Source organism: Pelophylax lessonae (assembly GCF_965119305.1).
Source record: "Pelophylax lessonae genome assembly, chromosome: 11".
Taxonomy (NCBI): domain Eukaryota; kingdom Metazoa; phylum Chordata; class Amphibia; order Anura; family Ranidae; genus Pelophylax; species Pelophylax lessonae.
The window spans coordinates 204510947-204533617 of record NC_138778.1 but is presented as its reverse complement, the minus strand read 5'-3'; the positions used below and the strand labels follow the sequence as shown (position 1 = coordinate 204533617).

Here is a 22671-nt window from a genome sequence, read left to right as displayed (position 1 = left end):
CTACAACTCTCAATCAACGTGTGAGTGGTGCTCTTCTTCTTCATCAATACATAACGGTTCATGCTGGTGATGTCTTTTTTTTCTTTGTCTGTCTAATCCTGATGAAGAAGAATGACTTCTCTTCTCTCCTTTGCAGTTACACCTGGGCAGAAATCTCTTCCCGGCATAACTTCACTCTACTAAACATTTAACAGACATTTGAATACAGATTGTGCTGCAGAGTCCATATTAGCTATTTAAAGCCCTGATGAAGTGGGAGCTTGTGGCCCTGAAACAAGTTGGTTGTGTGATTAGAAAAAGGGGTCTATTGAATTTTGAACAATTTTTTTTTTTATGTTTCTCTAGTTTGTGTGTTAGAAGGTGAACCTGTCTTATATTCGCTCCTCCGCTCTCGCTTTCCTCCCACAGGAAATCGTCACCATTGTGGTCTTTGGCGTGGAGTACTTTGTGCGGATCTGGGCCGCCGGCTGCTGCTGCCGCTACCGAGGATGGAGGGGGAGGTTGAAATTTGCCCGCAAACCATTCTGCGTTATCGGTGAGGAAAATGAGGCTAAGTGTCCTTAACTTACAGAAAATGACATTGTCCTATGCTGGGGTGGCAGCAGAAAATTTTCCTGTGGGGTTAAAAAAAAATCTACTTCCCTAACTATCAAGAACACTAATACTAATGTACTAACACTTGCCCCTCCCCCAACCTGAACCCTCAACCGTTAACCTAACCCGTAATAAAAACCCCTAATGCATAGCCTGAAACCTAACCCCCTCAACCCTAACCGAACAGTGAGCTTGATGAGCTGCTTCACCCCCTGGCTTCTTATAAGTCTTGGATACCTACTCAGCACAGGGATGGTGGGAACCCGTTCTAATGGGCACAGCAGGGGTACAAACCCAGGAACTAAATACAGGGATGGTGGGGACCCCTCATAATGGGCACAGCGGTTGTACAGACCTGGAAACTCAGCACAGGGATGTTGGGAACCCCTCATAATGGGCACAGCAGGTGTACAGGACCTGGAATTCAGTCGAGGGATGGTGGAAATCCCTCATAATATGTACAGCAGGTGTACAGACCCTGGAACTCAGCACAGGGATGGTGGGACCCCCTCAAAATGGGCACAGTGGGTGTACAGACCTGGGAACATAGCACAGGGATGGGGGAACCCCTCATAAAGGGTATGGCAGGCGTTCAGACCTTGGAGCTCTGCATTTCCCCTTGTAATGCTACACTTTTTTTTCCTGGGGTTTATATGTTGTGTAGGTCATTTTAACAAATGAGTGAAGCAAGTTTGCAAAAAAAATGGATCAACTTCTTCAGGCTGCACCAGGACCATCAAGGTCCCTTCCACTTCAAATTTCCAGAGTTGGAGTATCAAAGAAGGCATCCCTGCATCCTAGGTGTTCATAGTCCCTATGGTTAAGATGAGCAAGGAACCTGCACATATAAAGAGATGCCTTTTTTCTTTGTTGAACCACCAACAGCAAGAAATGTATAAAGTGTTTATATATATATATATATATATATATATATACAGGGCTTTTTTTCAGCAGGAACGTGGGGGAACGCAGTTCCGGCACCTCTAGCACTGAATGTATGCCATGACAAGGGGTGCTGGAGGGTCTACTGATCTATTGATGCTGGAGGGGATCTATTTTTGGATGGCAATCTATTGTTGCTGGTGGAGGATCTTTTGATACTGTGGGTTAATTGTTGCTGGAAGGGATCTACTGTTTGGGAAGGGGGTCTAATGTTGTTGGCTGCTAGAGAGTCTATTGATGCTGGCTGCTGGGAGATCTTTTGCTGCGGCTGGGGGTCTATTGCTGCTGGGGGGGGGGGGGGGTATATTGCTGCTGGCTGTGGGGGATCAATTTTATTGCTTTTCTTGTTTTAATAACCAAATTCCATACATTCCACTACAAAATTATACTTGGCTCTATATTCTCTAAAAGGGGCTGTACTGGAAGCTGGGTAGGGGGTGGATCCAAGTGTCGGTGCTCAGAGGTGGGTAGGGGTGGAACCAAGGGTTAGTGCTCGAAGGTGGGTAGGGGGCAGAGACACAAAGTAACTTACAAAGGGGAGTTCCTGCACCTTTTCTCTGAGAAAAAAAGCCCTGTGTGTGTATATATATATATATATATATATATATATATATATATATATATATATATATATATATATATATATATATTTTTTTTTTTTTATTATACTATATGGTAAATATTACATTTACCTCTTTGCAGATATCTTGGTGTTGATCGCCTCCATAGCGGTCCTGTCGGCAGGATCCCAGGGCAATGTGTTTGCCACTTCGGCCCTTAGAAGTCTGAGGTTTCTACAGATCCTGCGTATGATTCGTATGGACCGGAGAGGAGGAACGTGGAAACTGCTGGGGTCCGTCGTATATGCGCACAGCAAGGTAACCTTTTAGAGGGGCATTATACCCGACCTCCTGGACTGAAATGGCTTCCTCTGATTTCATTGCACACTGTGAGCTTCTCTATAAATCTGCAGTTTTCATTAAAATAATTCCAGGAGAACCTGTGTCTGTCTCCCCAATGTCCTCAATTGTCACCCATTCTCACGGGCTTCCAGTGGGGACTGCAGGTGGCCATTTTAACACACATAACACAGGCATGGTCCACTTTTGTCACCATCAAGGTAACCCTTCCTGAGAAATGCCATGTAGCCATCACTGGAGTTCACATAGACAGGAAGGGGCTGGAGGAGAGGAGAAACCTCTGCCCTCCCCTTTAATGCACAGTTTTTGGTTTATTGATAACAGTACAGGTCCTCTTTACGTCCTTCTTTTACTCTGACCTTTGTAAATGACTTCTGTATTCCCCTGCAGGAACTGATAACAGCCTGGTATATCGGCTTCCTCTGCCTCATCCTGGCATCTTTCCTGGTCTACCTGGCAGAGAAGGAGGAGAATAGCGACATGTTTGACACCTACGCAGACGCCCTGTGGTGGGGCCTGGTGAGTTTCTCCTCATTATAGGGGTAGACAAATAAAAATAGAAGTGGAACTCCAGCCAAATCTGTGGCAGGGATAGACCTCTGTCAGGTTTCTTTAGCTGTCTGTGCCCCCCCCCCTTTGGGAAAATATCTCCTCGCTTCCTGTTTGGGTGACTACCAGAGTGGTCCCCTTTTGCTACAGAAGAAATTAGAGGACATTCTGTATGAAATAGGATTCCATTGTGTCACCATGACACCGGAGGCAGGAAGTGAAGGGAAATGTCCCAATGGGGTCCCAGACAGCTATAAAAGTGTTAGTGTTTGAAGGATGACTATAACCCTAATCAAACTCTTATTGTCAATATCCACCTTGGGTGTTTCCTTTCACTGTCATTGGGACAGGAAATGAAGGGAAAATCTCCCTAGCAGGCCACAACCAAAATCTGTAAAGCCCCGTACACACGTACCGATTGTCGGCCGTAAATATTCGGCCGCCGAACGATCGGCCGATTGTCGGCTTGTTAGTATGATGCTTCCGACAACCGACTTCGACTTTTCAGCCAAACAGAATCGGGTGTGCAGGCTATAAAAATTTTTGTTGGCCGTCACCAGAACGGCCGATTGTTCGCCAGTCGGTACAGAATTCGGCCGACAAACAGCAGATTAGCAAGACTGGGCATGCTCAGAAAAGAAAAAACACACGGAAAGTTAACCATCACATGACATCACTTCTGCAGTCGGCTGTTGTTGGCCGACAAAATTTGTGTGCAGTCTTTTGCACTTTTCAGCCAACAGGACAGCACCGGACAAAAGACGGCCGATCGTTCGGCCGACATTCGGTACGTGTGTACGGGGCTTTAGAGGTTCATACCCCTCCTCGCTCTTATCCACTAAAAAATGTTTGAACCGGAGTTGGACTTTTAATGGAGGCATTGAAATGCGCTTACCTTTCCAGTATCCTGGAGTAAATGCTGCCCCAGGCTCCCTTCAGTTTTTGAAACAGTTATTATGTTTGGTCAGGGAAGTGTATGTGTGTGTATAAATACAGTCAATCCGGAAAGTATTCAGAGTGCTTCACTTTTTCCACATTTTATATTACAACTATTTTCCAAAATGGATTAAATTCATTCTTTTTCTTAAATTTCTACACACAATCCCCCATAATGAGAATGTGAAAGAAGTTTGTTTGAAATCTTTGCAAATTTATTAAAAATAAAAAAGCGAACAAATGCCATGTACATAAGTATCACAACCTTTGCTTAATACTTTGTTGAAGCACCTTTGGCACCAATTACAGCCTCAAGTCTTTCTGTGTATGATGCTACAAGCTTGGCACACCTATTTTTGGGCAGCTTCTCCCATTTTTCTTTGCAGGACCTCTCAAGCTCCATCAGGTTGGATGGACAGTGTCGGTGTACAGCCTTATTCAGATATTTCCAGAGATATTCGATCGGGTTCAAGTCTGGGCTCTGGCTGGGACACTCAAGGACAATTACGGAATTGTCCTGTCGCTACTCCTGTGTTGGCTGTGTGCTTTGGGTCATTGTTCTGTTGGAAGATGAACCTTTGCCCCAATCTGAGGTCCAGAGGCCTCTGGAGCTGGTTTTCATCAAGGATGTCTCTGTACATTGCTGCATTCATCTTTTCCTCAATCCTGACTAGTCTTCCAGTACCTGCCACTGAAAAACATCCTCACAGCATGATGCTTCCACCGCCATGCTTCACTGTAGGGATGTATTGGCCAGGAGATGAGCTGTGCCTGGTTTCCTCCAAACATGACGCTTGCCATTCAGGCCAAAAAGTTTAATCTTTGTTTCATCAGACCAGAGAATTTTGTTTCTCATGATCGAAGAGTCCTTCAGATGCCTTTTGGCAAACTCCAGGCAGGCTGCCAGGTGCCTTTTACTGAGGAGTGGCTTCCGTCTGGCCACTCTACCATACAAGCCTGATTGGTGGAGTGCTGCAGAGATGGTTGTTCTTTTGGAAGGTTCTCCTCTTCCATAGAGAATCACTTGAGCTCTGTCAAAGTGACCATTGGGTTCTTGGTCATCTCCCTAAGGCCCCTCTATCCCAAACACTTAGTTTGGCAGGGCGGCCCACTCTAGCAAGAGTCCTGGTGGTTTCAAACTTCTCCCATTTACGAGGTCACTGTGCTCATTGGGACCTTCAATTCTGCAGAAAAGTTTCTGTACCCTTCCCCAGATCTGTGCCTTCATACAATCCTGTCTCTGAGGTCTACAGACAATTCCTTGGACTTCATGGCTTGGTTTAGGCTCTGAAAAGCCCTGTTAACTGTGGGACCTTAAAAAGATAAGTGTGTGCCTTCCCAAATCCTGTGCAATCAACTGAATTTACCACAGGTGGACTTCAATCAAGTTGTATAAACATCTCAAGGATGATCATTAGAAACAGGATACATCTGAGCTCATATTTGAGTGTTATGGCAAAGGCTGTGAATACTTATGTACATGTGATTTTTTTTTTTATTTATTTAGTAATTTTTCAATAAATTTGCAAAGATTTCAAACAAACTTCTTTCACATTGTCATTATGGGGTATTGTTTGTAGAATTCTGAGGGAAATAATGAATTTATTCCATTTTGGAAAAAGGCTGTAACATAACAAAATGTGGAAAAATTGAAGCACACACACACATATATACATACTAATATATACTCACACAGATAGGCTATATATAGATATATATAGATGTATATAGATATATACACACACATATATATGTATGTATGTATGTATGTATGTGTGTATATATATATATATATATATATCTATATAGATATCTATCAATCACCCATAACTTTATGACCACTGACAGTGAATAACAGATTATCTCATTACAATGGCACCTGAAAGTTGGGTGGGAAATCAGGCAGCAAGTAAACATGTTGTCCCCAAAGTTGACATGATGAAAGCAGAAAAAATATTGGGCATCGCAGTTTGTTGTGTAGGGGGCTGTGTAGCCGCAGACCAGTCAGTGTGCTCCTACAATGATTATGTGAGCATCAGAACTGGAACACGGAGTAATGGGAGAAGGTGGCCTGGTCCGATGAATCGTGTTTCTTTTACATCAGTTAGATGGCCAGGTGCGTGCCTGTCGCTTACCTGGGGTAGAGATGGCACCAGAATGCACTATGGGAAGAAGGCAAGCCAGTGGAGGCACTGTCAGGGTTCATACGTTCATGAAAATCCTGGAAAAGTCATGGGATTCTGACGTGACACTTTCCAGGCCTGGAAAAGTTATGGAAAATGAGTAAACCCCACTAAGTTTTGGAAAAGTCATGGAATTTTGTGCAACTATTTAATTTAGAAAATGTCTCCGGGCCCCCTGTATTCTGTGGGAGCGGGGGGCAGTAAGTGGACTATTTTCTCTGTTTCGGGTTTAGGCGGATTAATCTGCTGCAGTGCACTGCACAGCTGAAGCCTGGTCACTGGCCTCTTCAATATGAATAGACCGTGACAGGTTAGGAACTCTACGGCAGATTCATCCACCTAAACCTGAAACCAAGAAATAGAGCACTTACTGTCCCCGCTCCCAGGGGCATACCAGCGGTGAGGGAGGGGGCGCACTGGGGGGTGTCAACCGGGCCACTCGCATCGCCGCGCTAGGGGGTGTCAGGCCACACTGGGGGGGTGTCAGGCTGGTGTCCGCCGGGCCGCCCGCATCTCCGTGTGAAGAAGGCAGCTGCAGCGGCAGGAAGAAGGTCAGTGAGAGTGTCTGAGCAGCCTTGTTTTGTGTGCTGGATAGGAGAGGGATGGGGCAGCTGCATAGAGATGAATTGAACTTTCCATATTCCTCCTGCTGTCGCTGAATGCTTGTTACTCCTCGTCTCAGCGGCTGCATGAGGAATATGGAAAGTTCAATTCATCTATATGCAGCTGCCACATCCCCCTCCTTATACAACTTCCTTTGCTGGCCCCCCTCAGTGCTCTTTAGCCCCACCCCCTCAATGCTATTAACCCCCACCCCTCAGTGCTCTTTAGCCCCCCCAGTGTTCTTTAGCCCCCCCCCCGGTGCTCTTCAGCTCCCCACAGTGCTTTTAATCTCCCGCCCCCTATGCTCTCTGGCTCCCCCAGTGCTCTCCACCCCCCTGTGCTCCCTGGCTCCCACCTCAGTGATTTCCAGTTCCTCCCCAGACAGTGCTCTCCAGTTCCCTCCCCCTGTGCTCTCCATCCCCCTGGTTTTCCCTGCCCCCCCCCCCCAGTGCTCTCCACCCCCCTGCGCTTTCCAACCCCCCTGCAATGCTTTCCAAACCCCCCTTAATTCTCTCCAGTCCCCCCCCCCCTCTGTGCCATTCAGCTCCTCCAGTGCTCTCTGCTTCCCCTGTGCTCTCCGGCCCCCCTAGTGCTCTTCTATCTTCTATCCTGTCCGCAGTTCTTGACCTTCTCTTGTATCATGTCCGCAGTCTCTGACCATCTCTTGTATCATGTCTGCAGTCTCTGACCATCTCTTGTATCATGTCCGCAGTCTCTGACCATCTCTTGTATCATGTCCGTAGTCTCTGACCATCTCTTGTATCATGTCAGCAGTCTCTGACCATCTCTTGCATCATGTCCGCAGTCTCTGACCATCTCTTGCATCATGTCTGCAGTCTCTGACCATCTCTTGTATCATGTCCGCAGTCTCTGACCATCTCTTCTACCATGTCTGCAGTCTCTGACCATCTCTTGTATCATGTCAGCAGTCTCTGACCATCTCTTGCATCATGTCCGCAGTCTCTGACCATCTCTTGCATCATGTCCGCAGTCTCTGACCATCTCTTGCATCATGTCTGCAGTCTCTGACCATCTCTTCTACCATGTCCGCAGTCTCTGACCATCTCTTCTACCATGTCCGCAGTCTCTGACCATCTCTTCTACCATGTCCGCAGTCTCTGACCATCTCTTCTACCATGTCCGCAGTCTCTGACCATCTCTTCTACCATGTCCGCAACCTCTGACCATCTCTTCTACCATGTCCGCAACCTCTGACCATCTCCTGTACCATGTCTGCAGCCTTTGACCACCTCCTGTATCATGTCCACAGCCCCTGACCACCTCCTGTATCATGTCCACAGCCCCACACTTTTTTCCCCAGGACTTGACCCCTGAGTATAGACAAGAGTAAGCGCCGCATTTGTGCATCTGTGCCATCCATACCAGTCCACCTTCACCTCCATCATGACTGTGGCTTGGGCCTAAAGAGTAAGTGCCACATTTGGTGCATCTGACTGTGCCATCCATACCAGTCCGGCTGCAGCTCCATCATGACTGCCTGAACTGAAGCAAGCCCCCCCAAGCGGGAGCGGCCATTAATCTTCTTTCTCCAGTTACAGTATATTGGTCAAATTACAAGTTAAGTTTATGGGGGTAACACAGTTTCAGCTAAAGTTAGTGTGTTCACAGGGTAGCAATGTCAGGGAAATGCAGCTTTAAAATGTATGGCTTTATGATAAGTATGAGAGGTGGCTGGAGAAAGATCAGGATTCGGGACGTGCTAAATGTACATTGTGTCATAAAACGTTTGACATTTCAAACATGGGAGAGGCAGCGCTGTCTAGCAGCTGCGTGCTCGACAGCTTCCAATCCGATCGCTGGCTTTTTTACCCGTGCGCCTGAAGTGACACCGGCTCCCAGTGGTGCTTCCATCTCATCCACTGTAAAACAAGGGACCATTTTTAGTCGCGCTGTACCTAGAAACGAAACCCTAACTGCAGAGGTACTGTACACTACAACAAGTACAAGTACTGTACGCTTGTCATTTATTTTAGTAAAAATATGCTGGGTGTGACATGGATTTACTTCTTATATAACATGTGTACATAGACATTTCATGAAACTTTAGGTCATTAATATTTACGTGAAGTCATGGAAAAGTCATGGAAAAGTCATGGAAAAGTCATGGAATTTTATTGGTAAAAATGTGTATGAACCCTGCACTGTGATGCTTTGGCCAAACGCACCCCTTTATAGAAGTGGTATTCCCTGATGGTAGTGGCCTCTTTCAACAGGATACTGCACCCTGCCAGAACGGTTTAAGGAATAAAACAAGTTTGAGATGTTGACTTGGCCTCCAGATCTCAATCCAATTGAGCATCTGTGGGATGTGCTGCAAAAGTCTGAGCCATGGAAGGAGGCCCCACCTTATAACTTACAGCACTTAAAGGATCTGCGACTGACAGCTTGGTGCCCCATACCACAGCATACCCTCAGAGGTCTCTTAGAGTCCAGGCCCCGACAGGTCAGGGCTGTTTTGGCAGCAGAAAGGGCGACCTATGCAATATTAAGTGGGTGGTCATAAAGTCATGGCTGATCAGTGTATATAAACATTTTTCTTTTTGTTTTGTTTTTTTCTTTAGCTCTAAGTCCCCGTTCACACTGGGGCGACCTGTGAGGCGACCTGGTCGCCGTAGGTCACCTTCCATAGGGAAGCTGCGGACCCGTTCTAATAGGAGCGACACAAGTCGCTCCGACTTAGAAAAAGGGTCCGGAGCTTCTTTGGGGCGACCCGGAGCGACCGTCGTAGACTTCAATGTTATGAAGTCCATGCCGGCCGCTCCGAGGTCGCGGCGCGCTGCTCGCACTGCAACCTCGGAGGTCGCCCCTGGAAGTTGGATCGCCCTAGTGTGAACGGGGCCTAAGGGTGCATACACTGAAGATTCAAAGAAAAACAAAAAGTGCAGTGCAATGGCTAATAAACAGATAACAAGAAATCAGTTCCAAATGGCATTTATTAGATCCACCATTAGACAAAACAGCAACCATGGAACCCAGAATATAGCACAGACTTCCATGTGAATTAAAAAAGATGTGGTAAAACTTGCTCTCCACCAACATGCAGATTGCTTGCTCACCTTAACAAATGGACCCTGTGTTTAACAGAAGGTCAAAAGAACTTGTCCCACCAAGGGGTAAATGTAGAGATCAGCAGGGGGTCTAGAAAAGCTTGAACATGCAGATAAACAGAATCAAACTAAGTGCTCTCCTCTAGCTTCAAAAGGTTACTTTAATAAGTATAAGATATACACTCCTAAACGATCCTCTTGGTCAAAAACTCGGTAGTCCACAAAGAGCCAATATCGGGTCGGCAGAGTAGGATGGCAGCGAGTGACATCATCCGTGGTATCTCCTCCCTCCATACGCATTACGTCCAGCGGGACCTCTTTAGCGGGGTGGAGCTACCTAGTCATCTGGTGTTTAATATTGAATACAGGCTTCCATGGAAACCTTGGATGCCGGAAACTGCGCCGGTGGCAGACCCTTTGGCTATATACATACAACATGCAATCTGAAGTCCAATGCCATCCCTGTTATGACAGTTCCTGAAGTACCGTATCTTGCAGCGTATAAGACTGGGCGTATAAGACGACCCCCCTAATTTTCAAGTTAAAACATAGGTTTTGGGCTATACTCGCCGTATAAGACTACCCCCCTTCCGAAGCAAGGCAACACCATTGAAAAATATCAGATTTCTCATAGATCTCCAAGGTACCCCAAGTACTGAAATACATTTAATCTCTCATAATATCTCCAAGGTACCCTAAGTATTACCAGTAGATTAAATCTCAAGACGCTGGCTGTGCGGGAATCCTGTACAGGTATACCGTATGTACCATAGCTTCAGTATACATACTCTCCCTGATTGGCTCAGAGCTACACTGTATGTAGCCGAAGCTACGGTACATATGGTATACCGGTACAGGATTTCCACATAGCCAGCATCTTGAGAGATTACATCTACCGGTAATACTTATACTTAGGTTACCTTGGAGATATTATACTCGGCGTATAAGACAACCCCCCATTTTTGGGGGATTTTTTTGAGGTTCAAAAGTAGTCTTATACGCCAGAAAATACAGTACTTGGAAACACTATGAGACCTAAGCCCCCTCTTGATATTATTAACATGTTCGCCTATACAGACACTAAGTGGCTTAGATGTCCTTCCTATACATTGAAGTCCGCAATCGTACTCAAACTAGATGCTTGAATTTTCATTCCGTTACAAATAAATACTAGTTTAAGGATTTGATAACTTGTGGCACTCGGGGGGGGGTGTTCTATATGTTGGAGTGAGATTGCCCACTCAAATATATAGGGAGGACCTCTAGGCCACTTAGTGTCCGTATAGGCGAACATGTTAATAATATCAAGAAGGGGCTTAGGTCTCCTAGTGTTTCTTCAGTGGACTTAGGTTCTGGGGAGTTGAATGGGTTAGAAAGCACTGGAGGGGAGGAATTTTATTTGGCATTTGAGTCAAAGAGAATCTTTCTAGATTTATGAAACAAAAGTTCTGACGCCAGATGGATTAAATGTAGAATGTGATTTTACATAGTGAAGTTGAAAAAAAGACACCAGTCCATCCATTTCAACCTATGATGAGTGTGTGTGTTTGCTGTTAACAGTACACTGTATACCCCTGTATGTTGTGGTCTATAGGGTGCCCATCTAATAGTGTTTTGAAACTATCGATGCTGCCTGGTGATACCACTGCTTGTGGAAGAGAATTCCACATCCTTACCGCTCTTGACAGTAAAGAACCCTTTATGCAGTTTAAGGTTAAACCGCTTCTCCTTTTCACCACCCTCTGGACTCGCCCCTGGAGCCAGTTTTCAATCCAGGTACTCACCCTATGGTCCATACCTACGTACCTTAGTTTGTACAGTAGGATTTAAAATGTTTTAGATCTGATAAGTAATTTGCTAGCTACATTTTTTAAATAAAAAATAAATGTATATACAGTATCTTACAAAAGTGACTACACCCCTCACATTTTTGTAAATATTTTATTATATCTTTTCATGTGACAAAACTGAAGAAATTACACTTTGCTCAACACACAGCCATTAATGTCTAAACCGCTGGCAACAAAAGTGAGTACAACGCCTAAGTGAAAATGTCCAAATTGGGCCCAAAGTGTCAACATTTTGTGTGGCTACCATCATTTTCCAGCACTACCCTTAACCCTCTTGGGCATGGAGTTCACCGGAGCTTTACAGGTTGCCACTGGAGTCCTCTTCCACTCCTCCATAATGACATCACGGAGCTGGTGGATGTTAGAGACCTTGCGCTCCTCCACCTTCCATTTGAAGATGCCCCACAGATGCACAACAGGGTTTAGGTCTGGAGACATGCTTGGCCAGTCCATCACCTTTACCCTCAGCTTCTTTAGCAAGGCAGTGGTCGTCTTGGAGGTGTGTTTGGGGTCGTTATCGTGTTGGAATACTGCTCTGCGGCCCTGTCACTGAAGGGAGGGGATCATACTCTGCTTCAGTATGTCACAGTACATGTTGGCATTCATGGTTCCCTCAATGAACTGTAGCTCCCCAGTGCCGGCAGCACTCATGCAGCCCCAGACCCTAACACTCCCACCACCATGTTTTACTGTAGGCAAGAGGCAAGACACACTTGTCTTTGTACTCCTCACCTGGTTGCCGCCACACACGCTTGACACCATCTGAACCAAATAAGTTTATCTTGGTCTCATCAGACTACAGGACATGGTTCCAGTAATTCATGTCCTTAATCTGCTGGTTTTCAGCAAACTGTTTGCGGGCTTACATGTGCATCATCTTTAGAAGAGGCTTCCTTCTGGGACAACAGCTATGCAGACCAATTTGAGGCAGTGTGTGGCATATGGTCTGAGCACCCCCCTACCCCTTCAACCTCTGCAGCAATGCTGTCAGCACTCATATGTCTATTTCCCAAAGACAACCTCTGGATATGACGCTGAGCATGTGCACTTAACTTCTTTGGTTCTTCTACCATGGTGAGGCCTGTTCTGAGTGGAACCTGTCCTAATAAACCGCATTATGGTCTTGGCCACTGTGCTGCAGCTCAGTTTCAGGGTCTTGGAAATCTTCTTATAGCCTAGGCCATCTTTATGTACAGCAACAATTCTTTTTTTCAGATCCTCAGAGAGTTCTTTGCCATGAGGTGCCATGTTGAACTTCCAGTGACCAGTATTAAAGAGTGAGAGCCATAACACCAAATTGAACACACCTGCTCCCCATTCACACCTGAGACACCAGGGAGGAAAAATGGCTAATTGGGCCCAATTTGCACATTTTCACTTAGGGGTGTACTCCCTTTTGTTGCAAGCGGTTTAGACATGAATGGCTGTGTGTTAAGTTATTTTGAGGGGACAGCAAATTGACACCGTCATACAAGCTGTACACTCACTACTTTACATTGTAACAAAGCGTCATTTCTTCGGTGTTGTCACATGAAAAGCTATAATAAAATATTTACAAAAATGTAAGGGGTGTACTCACTTTTGTGTGTGTATGTATATGTATATATATGTGTGTGTGTGTGTGTGTGTGTGTATGTATGTATGTGTGTGTGTATATATGTATATATATATATATATATATATATATATATAAAATGCTATTTATACTTGTATATTTTGTTGGTACTAAGTTGCATTTAGTGTAACATATGGAAGACTATTATTGTGAAAGATGGCCGTCTGTGTATATATTGCTAGGGCTTTGATTTTTATTTTAGTCCTGGTTTTTCTTTATTTGGTGGTCTGAGGCTTGAATGGTTCTTATTGGCCCCCGACTTGTTACATTTATCTTATTTTTTTGTGAGATTTTTCATCTAGGAGCGGTCTGTCAGATTGCTTTTTTGTATGTTCTATATATCGCTAGAGGATCTGCCGCTGGCGCTTTTTCGGGCGTCCGAGGATTCCATGGCAGCCTGTATTCAATATTAAACACCAGATGACTAGGTGGCTCTGGTAGCACCCTACTGATGAAGCTGGACGTAAGGCATATAGAGGGAGGAGCTCCTACGGATGACATTACCCGCTGCCATCCTTTTTGGACTGAGTTTTTGACAAAAAGAATCGTTTTGAGTGTATATCTTTATACTTATTAAAACAACCCTTTAAAGCTAGTGGAGAACACTTAGTATGATTCTGTTTATCCGCATGTATGTGGGATCCGTCCAAACTTTTAAAGATCCCCCTGCTGATCTCTACATTTACCCTTTGGTGGGGCAAGTGCTTTTGACCTTCTGTTAAACCTTCCCTAAACTGAGCTCTTTGCTAGATGATAATAAATGGGATAGAATCCTTGGAACAAAAAACACGGAGGAAAAATGGGAGTGCTTTAAGAACATACTAAATAAAGGTATTGGCCAGTGCATTCAAACAGGGATTACGTTTAAAAGAGCTAAAATAAACCCTGGGTGGCTAAACTCCAACTTACAAATGCATATAAAAATAAAAGAAAGGGCCTTGAAAAAACACAAGGCAGAGTGGTCGTTGTCAGCATTCCAACATTACAAAGAATGCAATAAGAAATGTAAGAGTGCAATAAAGGCGGCTAAGAGAAAACATGAAAGGCACATAGCAGATGAGAGTAAAAAAAAAAAAAAACCCAAGAAATTCTGTAAGTATAAAAATAGTAAGAAAGTGAGGCCAATACATATTGGCCCCATAAAGGGCAAAGGTTCTGAATAAATTCTTCTTCTCAGTCTTCACAAAAGAAACATGGGGATACAGTAACCTAGACTGTAATGTTAATAACCTGTCACAGGAAGCACCCTCATGGTTAACAGAAGTACGACTCAGAATTAGACTTGAAAAACTTAACATAAATAAGTCACGGGACCAGATGGCTTGCACCCAAGGGTCCTTAAGGAACTCAGTCAGGTGATAGCCACACCATTGTTCCTAGTTTTTATGGACAGTCTACTAACTGGAATGGTACCAGCTGCTTGGAGAAAAGCCAATGTGGCACCAATATTTCAAAAAGGCCTGAAATATATCCCTGGGAACTACAGGTCGGTTAGCCTAACATCAATAGTCTCCAAGCTATTGGAGGGGTTAAGGGACTATATACAAGGTTTTAGTAATAAAAATGGTATCATTGGTAGTAATCAACATGGATTCAAGAATGGTTCTTGTCTGACCAATCTATTAACCTTCTGTGAAGTGAGCTACCGTCTAGATAAAGGAAGGCCTGTGGATGTGGTGTATCTGGACTTTGCAAAGGCACTTGATACAATTCCTCACGTAGGTATGAACCATAGGGTGAGTACCTGGATTAAAAGCGTGGTTGCAGGGGTGAGTCCAGAGGGTGGTGATAAATGGCGAGTACTCAGAATGGTCTGGTGCGGAAAGTGGGGTCCCCCAAGGATCTGTCCTGGGACCAATCCTATTTATTCATAAACGATCTAGAGGATGGGATAAAAAGCTCAATCTCAGTATTTGCAGACAATACTAAACTTAAGCAGGGCAATAACTTCTACACAGGATGTGGAAACCTTACAAGAAGACCTGAACAAAATATAGGGGTGGGCAACTACATGGCAAATGAGGTTTAATGTTGGAAAATGAAAGGTAATGCATTTGGGTGCTAGAAATACAAACACAAGTTACTCACTAGGGGGAGAACCTTTGGGGGAATCTAAGATACAAAAGGACCTTGGGGTCCTAGTAGATGACAGCCTCAGCAATGGCATGCAATGCCAAGCTGCTACAAGTAAAGCCAACAGAATACTGGCATGTATAAAAAAGGGGATTCACTCCAGAGATAAAAGGATAAATCTCCCACTCTGCAAGACTTTGGTCCGGCCACATCTTGAGTATGCCGTCCAGTTCTGGGCACCGGTCCTCAGGAAGGATGTGCTGGAACTGGAGAAAGTCCAGAGAAGGGCAACAAAAAGAATTAGGGGAATGGAGGACTTCCGCTATGAGGAAAGACTGCAAGCACTGAACTTATTCTCTCTGGAGAAGAGACGATTGAGAGGGGATATGATATCAATGTACAAATACCGTACTGGTGACCCTAGCATAAGGAACAAACTTTTCAGCGAAAGTATTTAAAAAGACACGCGACCATTCACTAACATTAGAAGAGAAGCGGTTTAACCTTAAAATGTGTAAAGGGTTCTTTACCCTCAGAGCGGTAAGGATGTGGAATTCTCTTCCACAAGCAGTGGTATCAGCAGGGAGCATCAATAGCTTCAAAAAACTATTGGATGGGCACCTTAACGACCACAACATAAAGGAGTATGCAATGCACTTTTGACAGCAAACACACTCATCATAGGTTGAACTGGATGGACTGTTGTCTTTTTGTAACCCCATTTGTTAAGGTGAGCAAGCAATCTGCATGGTGGTGGAGGGCACTGTCACCGGATCTCTTTTAAGTCACGTGGAAGTCTATGCTATATTCTGGACTCCATGGTTGCGGTTTGAACTAATGTTGAATCTGATAGAATCCATTTTGGACTGATTTCTTTGTATCTGTTTATTAACTATTATGCTGCACTTTTTGTTTTTCTATGGGTCATTTTGAGATTATGTGATTTTATTGCCCAGTGTTCAGCTAGCAATAGAAATCTTATTAATTTAGATTTATTTTCCATTAGTGTGTGTTTGAGCTGATTCGTTTTTTATTTTTATTGTCCTACACTGAAGATTACCAGTCAATTCGTAGAAACTGAAATATGAGGAATTGGAGTCTGGCTTGCCAGTAGTGAGCATAATTTATAATTGGCCTAAAACTGACCTGGAAAGGCAATATTAGCGTCATATGAAAATGTTGCGTCATATGAAAATGTTGCATGTATAAAGTATAATAATCTACTGTACAGTTTATCCATTTTTACTTATGCAGAAGTTTTGTTTTGATCCCAAATTTATATTTGTGTCTTTTCTTTATTGGTAAGAGTTCAATCTGTTGTCTCCTCTCTGTAGATCACACTGACCACCATTGGCTATGGTGATAAGTATCCAACGACCTGGAACGGCCGGCTGCTTGCAGCCACCTTCACGTTGATCGGAGTCTCCTTTTTTGCGTTGCCAGCCGTAAGTCTTCTGCTCCCCTTTTTATTGCTGTGATATTGGGAAAGATGAGAATTGAGTGAAAAAAAGCATATATAGGAAAGACTTAAAAATGAAAGGGTCAGTCCACCCCAACTGATATTTCAGTGCTTATTGGATGCTGAAGAGTTAAAATACCTGACAATCTCCTCTCTCTCTGGGACTCTGTTGATGAGATCTCTGTGCTCAGTCAAAACACACCTGCTGTGCCCATTATAAGGGGTTCCCGCCATCCCTGTGCTGAGTTCCTGGGTCTGTACACCTGCTGTGCCCATTGTGAGGATTCCCTCCACCCCTGTGCTGAGTTCCTTGGTCTATACACTCACTATGCTCATTATGAGGGGCTCCCACCATATCTGTGCTGTGTTTCCTGATCTCTACACCTGCTGTGCACATTATGAGGGGTTCCCACCATTCTTGTGCTGATTACCTGGGTCTACACACCTGCTGTACCCATTATGACAGGTTCCAACCATCCCTACTCTTGGTTCTTGAGTTTGCAAACCTGTTGTACCCACTATGAGGAGTTCCCACCATCCCTGTGCTGGGTTCCAGTGTCTGCACACCTGCTGTGCCCACTGTGAGAGGTTCCCACCATCCTGGGTCTGTACACCTAATATACCCAATATAAGGGGTTACACTATCCCTACATTGAGTTCCTGGGTGTGAACACCATCTCTGGTCACTATGAGGGGTTCTTACCATCCTTGTAAGAGTTCCCCGGGTCTGCACATTTGCTGTGTGAAGGGCTCCCATCATCCCTGCTGGGTTTTATATTTATTTGATATTATGGAGTATATACCAGGAGGAATTGGGACGCACAAAGGTGGGCAAATACACCTAACCTTCCCAGGGCGACAGGAATACAGTAAGGAACTTTAACAAGGAGATCTCAGTGTAGGAGCATCTAAGACTTGAGGAAGCTAGGACTTGTCTCCACCTATAATTAAAATATCACTTTTGGGTGGATTGATCCTTAAGGCTTTTTGGCTTTATTATCAATCCATACTTGTTTATGAAGACAGAGGCGTGTTTGGTAACTATAGAACTTTCTAGATCACCATGATAGCAGCCAATCTGCTTCTTCATCTGCTGGTGGGGATTAGACCCTGTGAAGAGCGGCAGAGTGTATCGGCATTGTATACAGAATATCATCAGTAAACATGACCAATGAGGAAACACGGAACTGATCTGTTTTTTTTTTTTTTTTTTTTACAGGGCATCTTGGGATCTGGCTTTGCTTTGAAAGTCCAAGAGCAGCACCGACAGAAGCACTTCGAGAAAAGGCGTAACCCCGCAGCTGGCTTGATTCAGGTAGGTGATGTTTTAGTTCAGATCTCTTCTTCCTCTGGGACCTGTCTCTAGGAGACGCATTCACCTACTCCCTACATTGGCCTATACTCGCTGTACAGCAGACGTCATCTATGGGAGCAGCTGTTTGGAACAGATGGCACCTGGGGAATTTTTGGGAAAGGTGAGACTGGAGCTAACAGTGGGAAATGGGCTGTATGGTGCAGGAGTTTTAACTTTTCATATTCAGAGTCGTTCAAAGCTTTATCACAATGATAAAGTTTGTTATTCAGGCCATGTGACTGTGATTTTTTAAGACTTATTGGACTCCGCTAAAAATAACCGTTACTTTTTTGGAAAAAAAAGATCCTTTTCCTGCTGTAGAAGTGTTGTGAATTGAATCCAATCATGTAAGTAGAGATAAAGTTATCCTGAAACGTATCCAGGCATCCTTCTAAGGTGAACCAGTAAACCAATATACTGCGGTCAAAGTGTGCAAATTATCAAAGAAATAATACTAGGAGACAGCTGCACTCAGTTATTTGGACACAAAAATACAGAAATATCAGCAAAAATGTGTTGCGCGGTCTCTTTAAATGATAAATTCCACAGATATACATAAAATTCCAGATATTGTGTAACAATTGATCTACTGTATCAAACACATAGTGATATCCAATCAATATCAATCACCGTGCTCAAATTTCTGCAGTGATTAAACAAAGTCCATCCATGTGTAGAAAACATGCTTCAGAGGTGTGAAAAATAATCCATCCAGTGCTCCTCCGCCTGCACACAGGACTGCTTAGCAGAGCAATAGAGGCTACATCTACAAAGGTCATACAGTGCTTTAGCACAAATCCTGGATGGGTGGCTGGTTTAAACTACTTCCCCTTTCAAGACACCAATATCAGTCACTAAAGCTAAATAATCTGGAGGAAACAAAGAAAAAAACTCCATAGTGTAGTATTATAGACATCATTGACTATTGGCAAAAATATCGGTACTAACAAACAAAAAGACCCCTAGTGCACTGTCCCTGACAGGCAGACACCCAGTGCGCTGTCCTCAATGGGCAGACCCCAAACGTGTTGTACTTCACATACTAACCCCCAACGTGCTTTCCTTTATGGGCTGACCCCCAGCTTGATGTCTCCGACAGGCTGACCCCTAAGCACAGTCCTTCACAGGCTGACCCCTACATGCTGTCCTTTACAAGCTTACCCCCATTGTGCTGTCCTTCATGGGCTGACCCTGAGCGCACAGTCTCTAATGGGCTGACCCCCAGTGCGATGTCCCCAAAAGGCTAACCCCTATGTGCTGTCCTTCATGGACTGTCCCCTACGTGCTGTCCTTCAGACTAGCCCTCAACATGCTGTCCTTTATGGGCTGGCCCCCTATGTGGTGTCCCCGACGGGCTGGCCCCACGCGATGTTGTTCGCGGACTGGCCCCCTGGGTGGTGTCCCCGATGGGCTGGCCCCCACGCGCTGTTGTACACGGGCTGGCCACCACATGCTGTCATTCATGGGCTGAACATTAATGGGGTCCTTTGTCCTTCAATTCCAAGTGTCATTTTTCCAGCTACACAAGGACAGCTCCAGTGTCCAGCACCTTTCCGAACCCTTGAAACCATAAAAAAACACCTTCAATTTAGCTGCCTTCACTGACTGATTTATATTGCTGTAAGGTATACACGTTGAAAAAAAAAAAATTTCTCTTGCATCATTGACGGACACAACTCCTGATCTTCTTAACCATTGGGTTATACTGCCCCCTACAGGAGTTGGACACTAGGCAGAAAAAAAGGTCTGGCTATGCCTATGGGCAGTCCCAGGTGGTATTCTCCTCCTCTCTGCAATAGGCACTCAGTTTTTTCTGCCTAGTTCCTTGTTGGGATTCTCTGGTCCTGGCAATATTTTCTTTTAAGGTAGATTTTTTTTTTTTTTTCCTGGGAGATCTACAATCAACTGCTGGGCTGGATAATCTAGATCCAGTGGTGTCTCCAGTCTGGCCAGTGAGCGCACGCAGACCTCAGCTCGGCTCTAGGTCAGCTGCAATATAGCCCCACCGGACGGGGGCTGGCCTGCAATTTAAATGCTTCATGAGGTTGCATACAACCGGGTCTCGGCCCGAGTCGCAGTGTTCTTCCTGGCTGACAGCCCCCCCATTTAGATGAAGAGGAGGTTCTGTCAGGAGTGGTGCCCGTCTGGTTCCTGTTATAGTAAGTAACTGTCCCCCCCCTCTCTCCCTGGAAGGTTTTGGGGTGGATGTGGGCCCCTTCATGGGACAGTCTGACCCCTGGGTTCCCCTCCTTCCTGTTGGGCACCCCTCTCATTGGTCTGTGGGTCATATTTCACCCCCCATCAAACCCCCCCCCACTGACACTGGCGTTGGGGTGGCCTGGTCCCAAGCCTAGGGTGGGGGCAAGAAGCTGTGCTGGCGACGCGGGGGGGCAGTCAAAACCCTGGGTTCCCCCTCCTTCCCATCAGGCACCCCCCCTTCATCTCTTCCCCCATCCTACCCCCCCTCTCCCCTCCACTAATGCTGGCGCTTTGTGGGTGTTCTGGTCCACCTCCTGCCGCTATACTGGTGATGGTGGCAGGAGGGGTGCGCCTCTGGCGTCCGGACAATCAGCTGTGCGGGGGGGTTGTACCTGGTGGGGGCTCCTGCCCCGTCCTGCCTGGGCCTGTCCTTGAGGCCTAGGGATCTCTCCTGGGAGCCGCATGGGGCCGCCATTCTCTTGTAGCCTGTGTGCTCAAAGCACGGCCGGCATGTTTGTGTAATCCGGTGGCCATTTTGCAGTGGTTTGACATTGAAAATAATGGCAGCCATGACAGTGGAGCCCTTCGGGCGGCGGTGGGAGTCCCTCCTCATCCTGATCCCTGGTACTGACTCCTGAATCTTTTCACTTCCTGATCGCTGCACGTGGAGTGCAGATTATCTTGGTGGCAGCAGGTGCCTGTTTCTGCTGGGGGATGAGTCTGGTGGGGTCCTCTCCCTCTCTGCTGAGGATCGATTAGGTGCTCTGTTACTGGCGACCGAGTGGTGCGGTCGGGTCCAAACCATACATCGATGCACAGACGGCGGTCCTGGAGTCCTTTGTGTTCCGGGTGGAGGTGGTTTTTGGGCGACGGGCTAGCAAAAAGCACCTCCTGCCTCATCTGTGTGCTCAGATACTAAATCTGATTTGGCTGCCGCTGACGTGGGTCACTGCTGGGTCTGCAACCATGCACCCTGAGTTCTCAGATAGTGAGGAGTATTCCACCACTTCTGCAACCACGCACGAAAAGGCGCTGGTGGATGCACTTATTGTATCAGTGCGTGGAGGATGCAGCTGAAGCTCCGACAGGGGCGTCTGTTCCCTTTGGCACTCCCAAGCCATCCAGAGTGGCAAAGGTGTTTCTTTTCCCTGCTTATTTTGACAGAATTGTCGCTAAAGAGTGGGAACAGCCAAAATGTCCCCTTGTGGTCCCTAAGCGATTTGCTATTTGGTACCCCTATGAGGAGTCCCTTCTTAAAAAGTGGACTGTTCCACTGGTGGTGGACACTCTGGTCTCCAGATTGAACAAAGCAACCATTAATTCTGGTTGAATAGTCCGCGGCCTTTAAGGACAGGAAGGCGGAGGCTTTGGCCCGCAATATGTACACCCTGGCCGGTTCGGCACTGAGACCGTTATTTACCATTGCTCTGGTGTGTCGCAAACTCAGACTGAGTGGGCTAAGCTTTTATGATGTGACCTGGAGGGGGAGCAGTTCCCCCCTGCCTTTGCCAAGCTGGCGGACCAGTTGGTCCAGCGGCTGCAGTTTATCTGTGATGCATCTTTGGATGCGGCACCTCTATTCGCTATGCTCTCTATTTCAGCAGTGGTCCTTCAGTGTATTTTTTGGTTTAAAAGCTGGTCTGTGGACCAGACTTCTAGAAAGGCCATGACTGATCTTCCTTTTCAAGGAGATCGCCTGTTTAGAGCTACCCTGGATGACATCATTAAGGGTCTCGCAGGGGGGAAGAGTACCTTTCTTCTGCAGGCAAGTAAGGGCATGGACCCTTGTCGTCATCCTAGTCAAGGGGTTATTGTCCCGAGTTCGGAATGTTTTCAGGGTATTTACTCAAACCTCTGTACAGTTCCTAGACAGAAAGGCAAGGTGCATCCAATCCTGGACCTCAAAGAATTGAACTGCTTTGTGTGGGTGCAAAAGTTCAGAATGGATTCCATTCACAAGGTGGTGGCATTCCTGTATCAGGGGGATTTTCTTGCCTCTATCAACATCAAGGATGCTTACCTTCACATTCCAATATGTGCCGGTCACTAGCGCTTCCTCCGCTTTGCCCTTTGGACTTGCCTCCGCTCCTCGGGTCTTCACAAAAGTGTTAGCCCCAGTGCTAGCATTGTTACGCCAATGGGGGATCGGGGTACTGGGCTACTTGGACGACCTCCTTCTGCAAGCGGAGTCTCCTACTGCTCTGGTGGAAAACCTGTAAATCACCATACATGGGAGTTCGGCTGGATTCTGATTTTTTTTTTAGAAATCTGCTCTGGTTCCGTCCACAAAGTTGGACTATCTGGGTCTGACTCTGGACTCCGCCTT

The 22671-nt window shown here is 45.7% G+C and overlaps 1 protein-coding gene across 10 annotated transcripts in view; it reads left to right on the top strand.

Annotated features, from left to right (window-relative positions):
* KCNQ2 (potassium voltage-gated channel subfamily Q member 2) overlaps positions 1–22671 on the top strand; it is a gene marked incomplete at its 3' end in the record, with an annotated part of 158990 nt that overhangs the window by 69446 nt on the left and 66873 nt on the right. For all 10 annotated transcript variants that reach the window (XR_014225882.1, XM_082271647.1, XM_082271643.1 and 7 more), the window contains exons 3-7: positions 409–535; positions 2239–2414; positions 2847–2975; positions 16668–16778; positions 18012–18107. Coding sequence is in view for 9 of the 10 variants with exons in the window: in XM_082271647.1 (XP_082127773.1) it covers positions 409–535; positions 2239–2414; positions 2847–2975; positions 16668–16778; positions 18012–18107 (639 nt within the window). The remainder of the gene's footprint in view (positions 1–408; positions 536–2238; positions 2415–2846; positions 2976–16667; positions 16779–18011; positions 18108–22671) is intronic.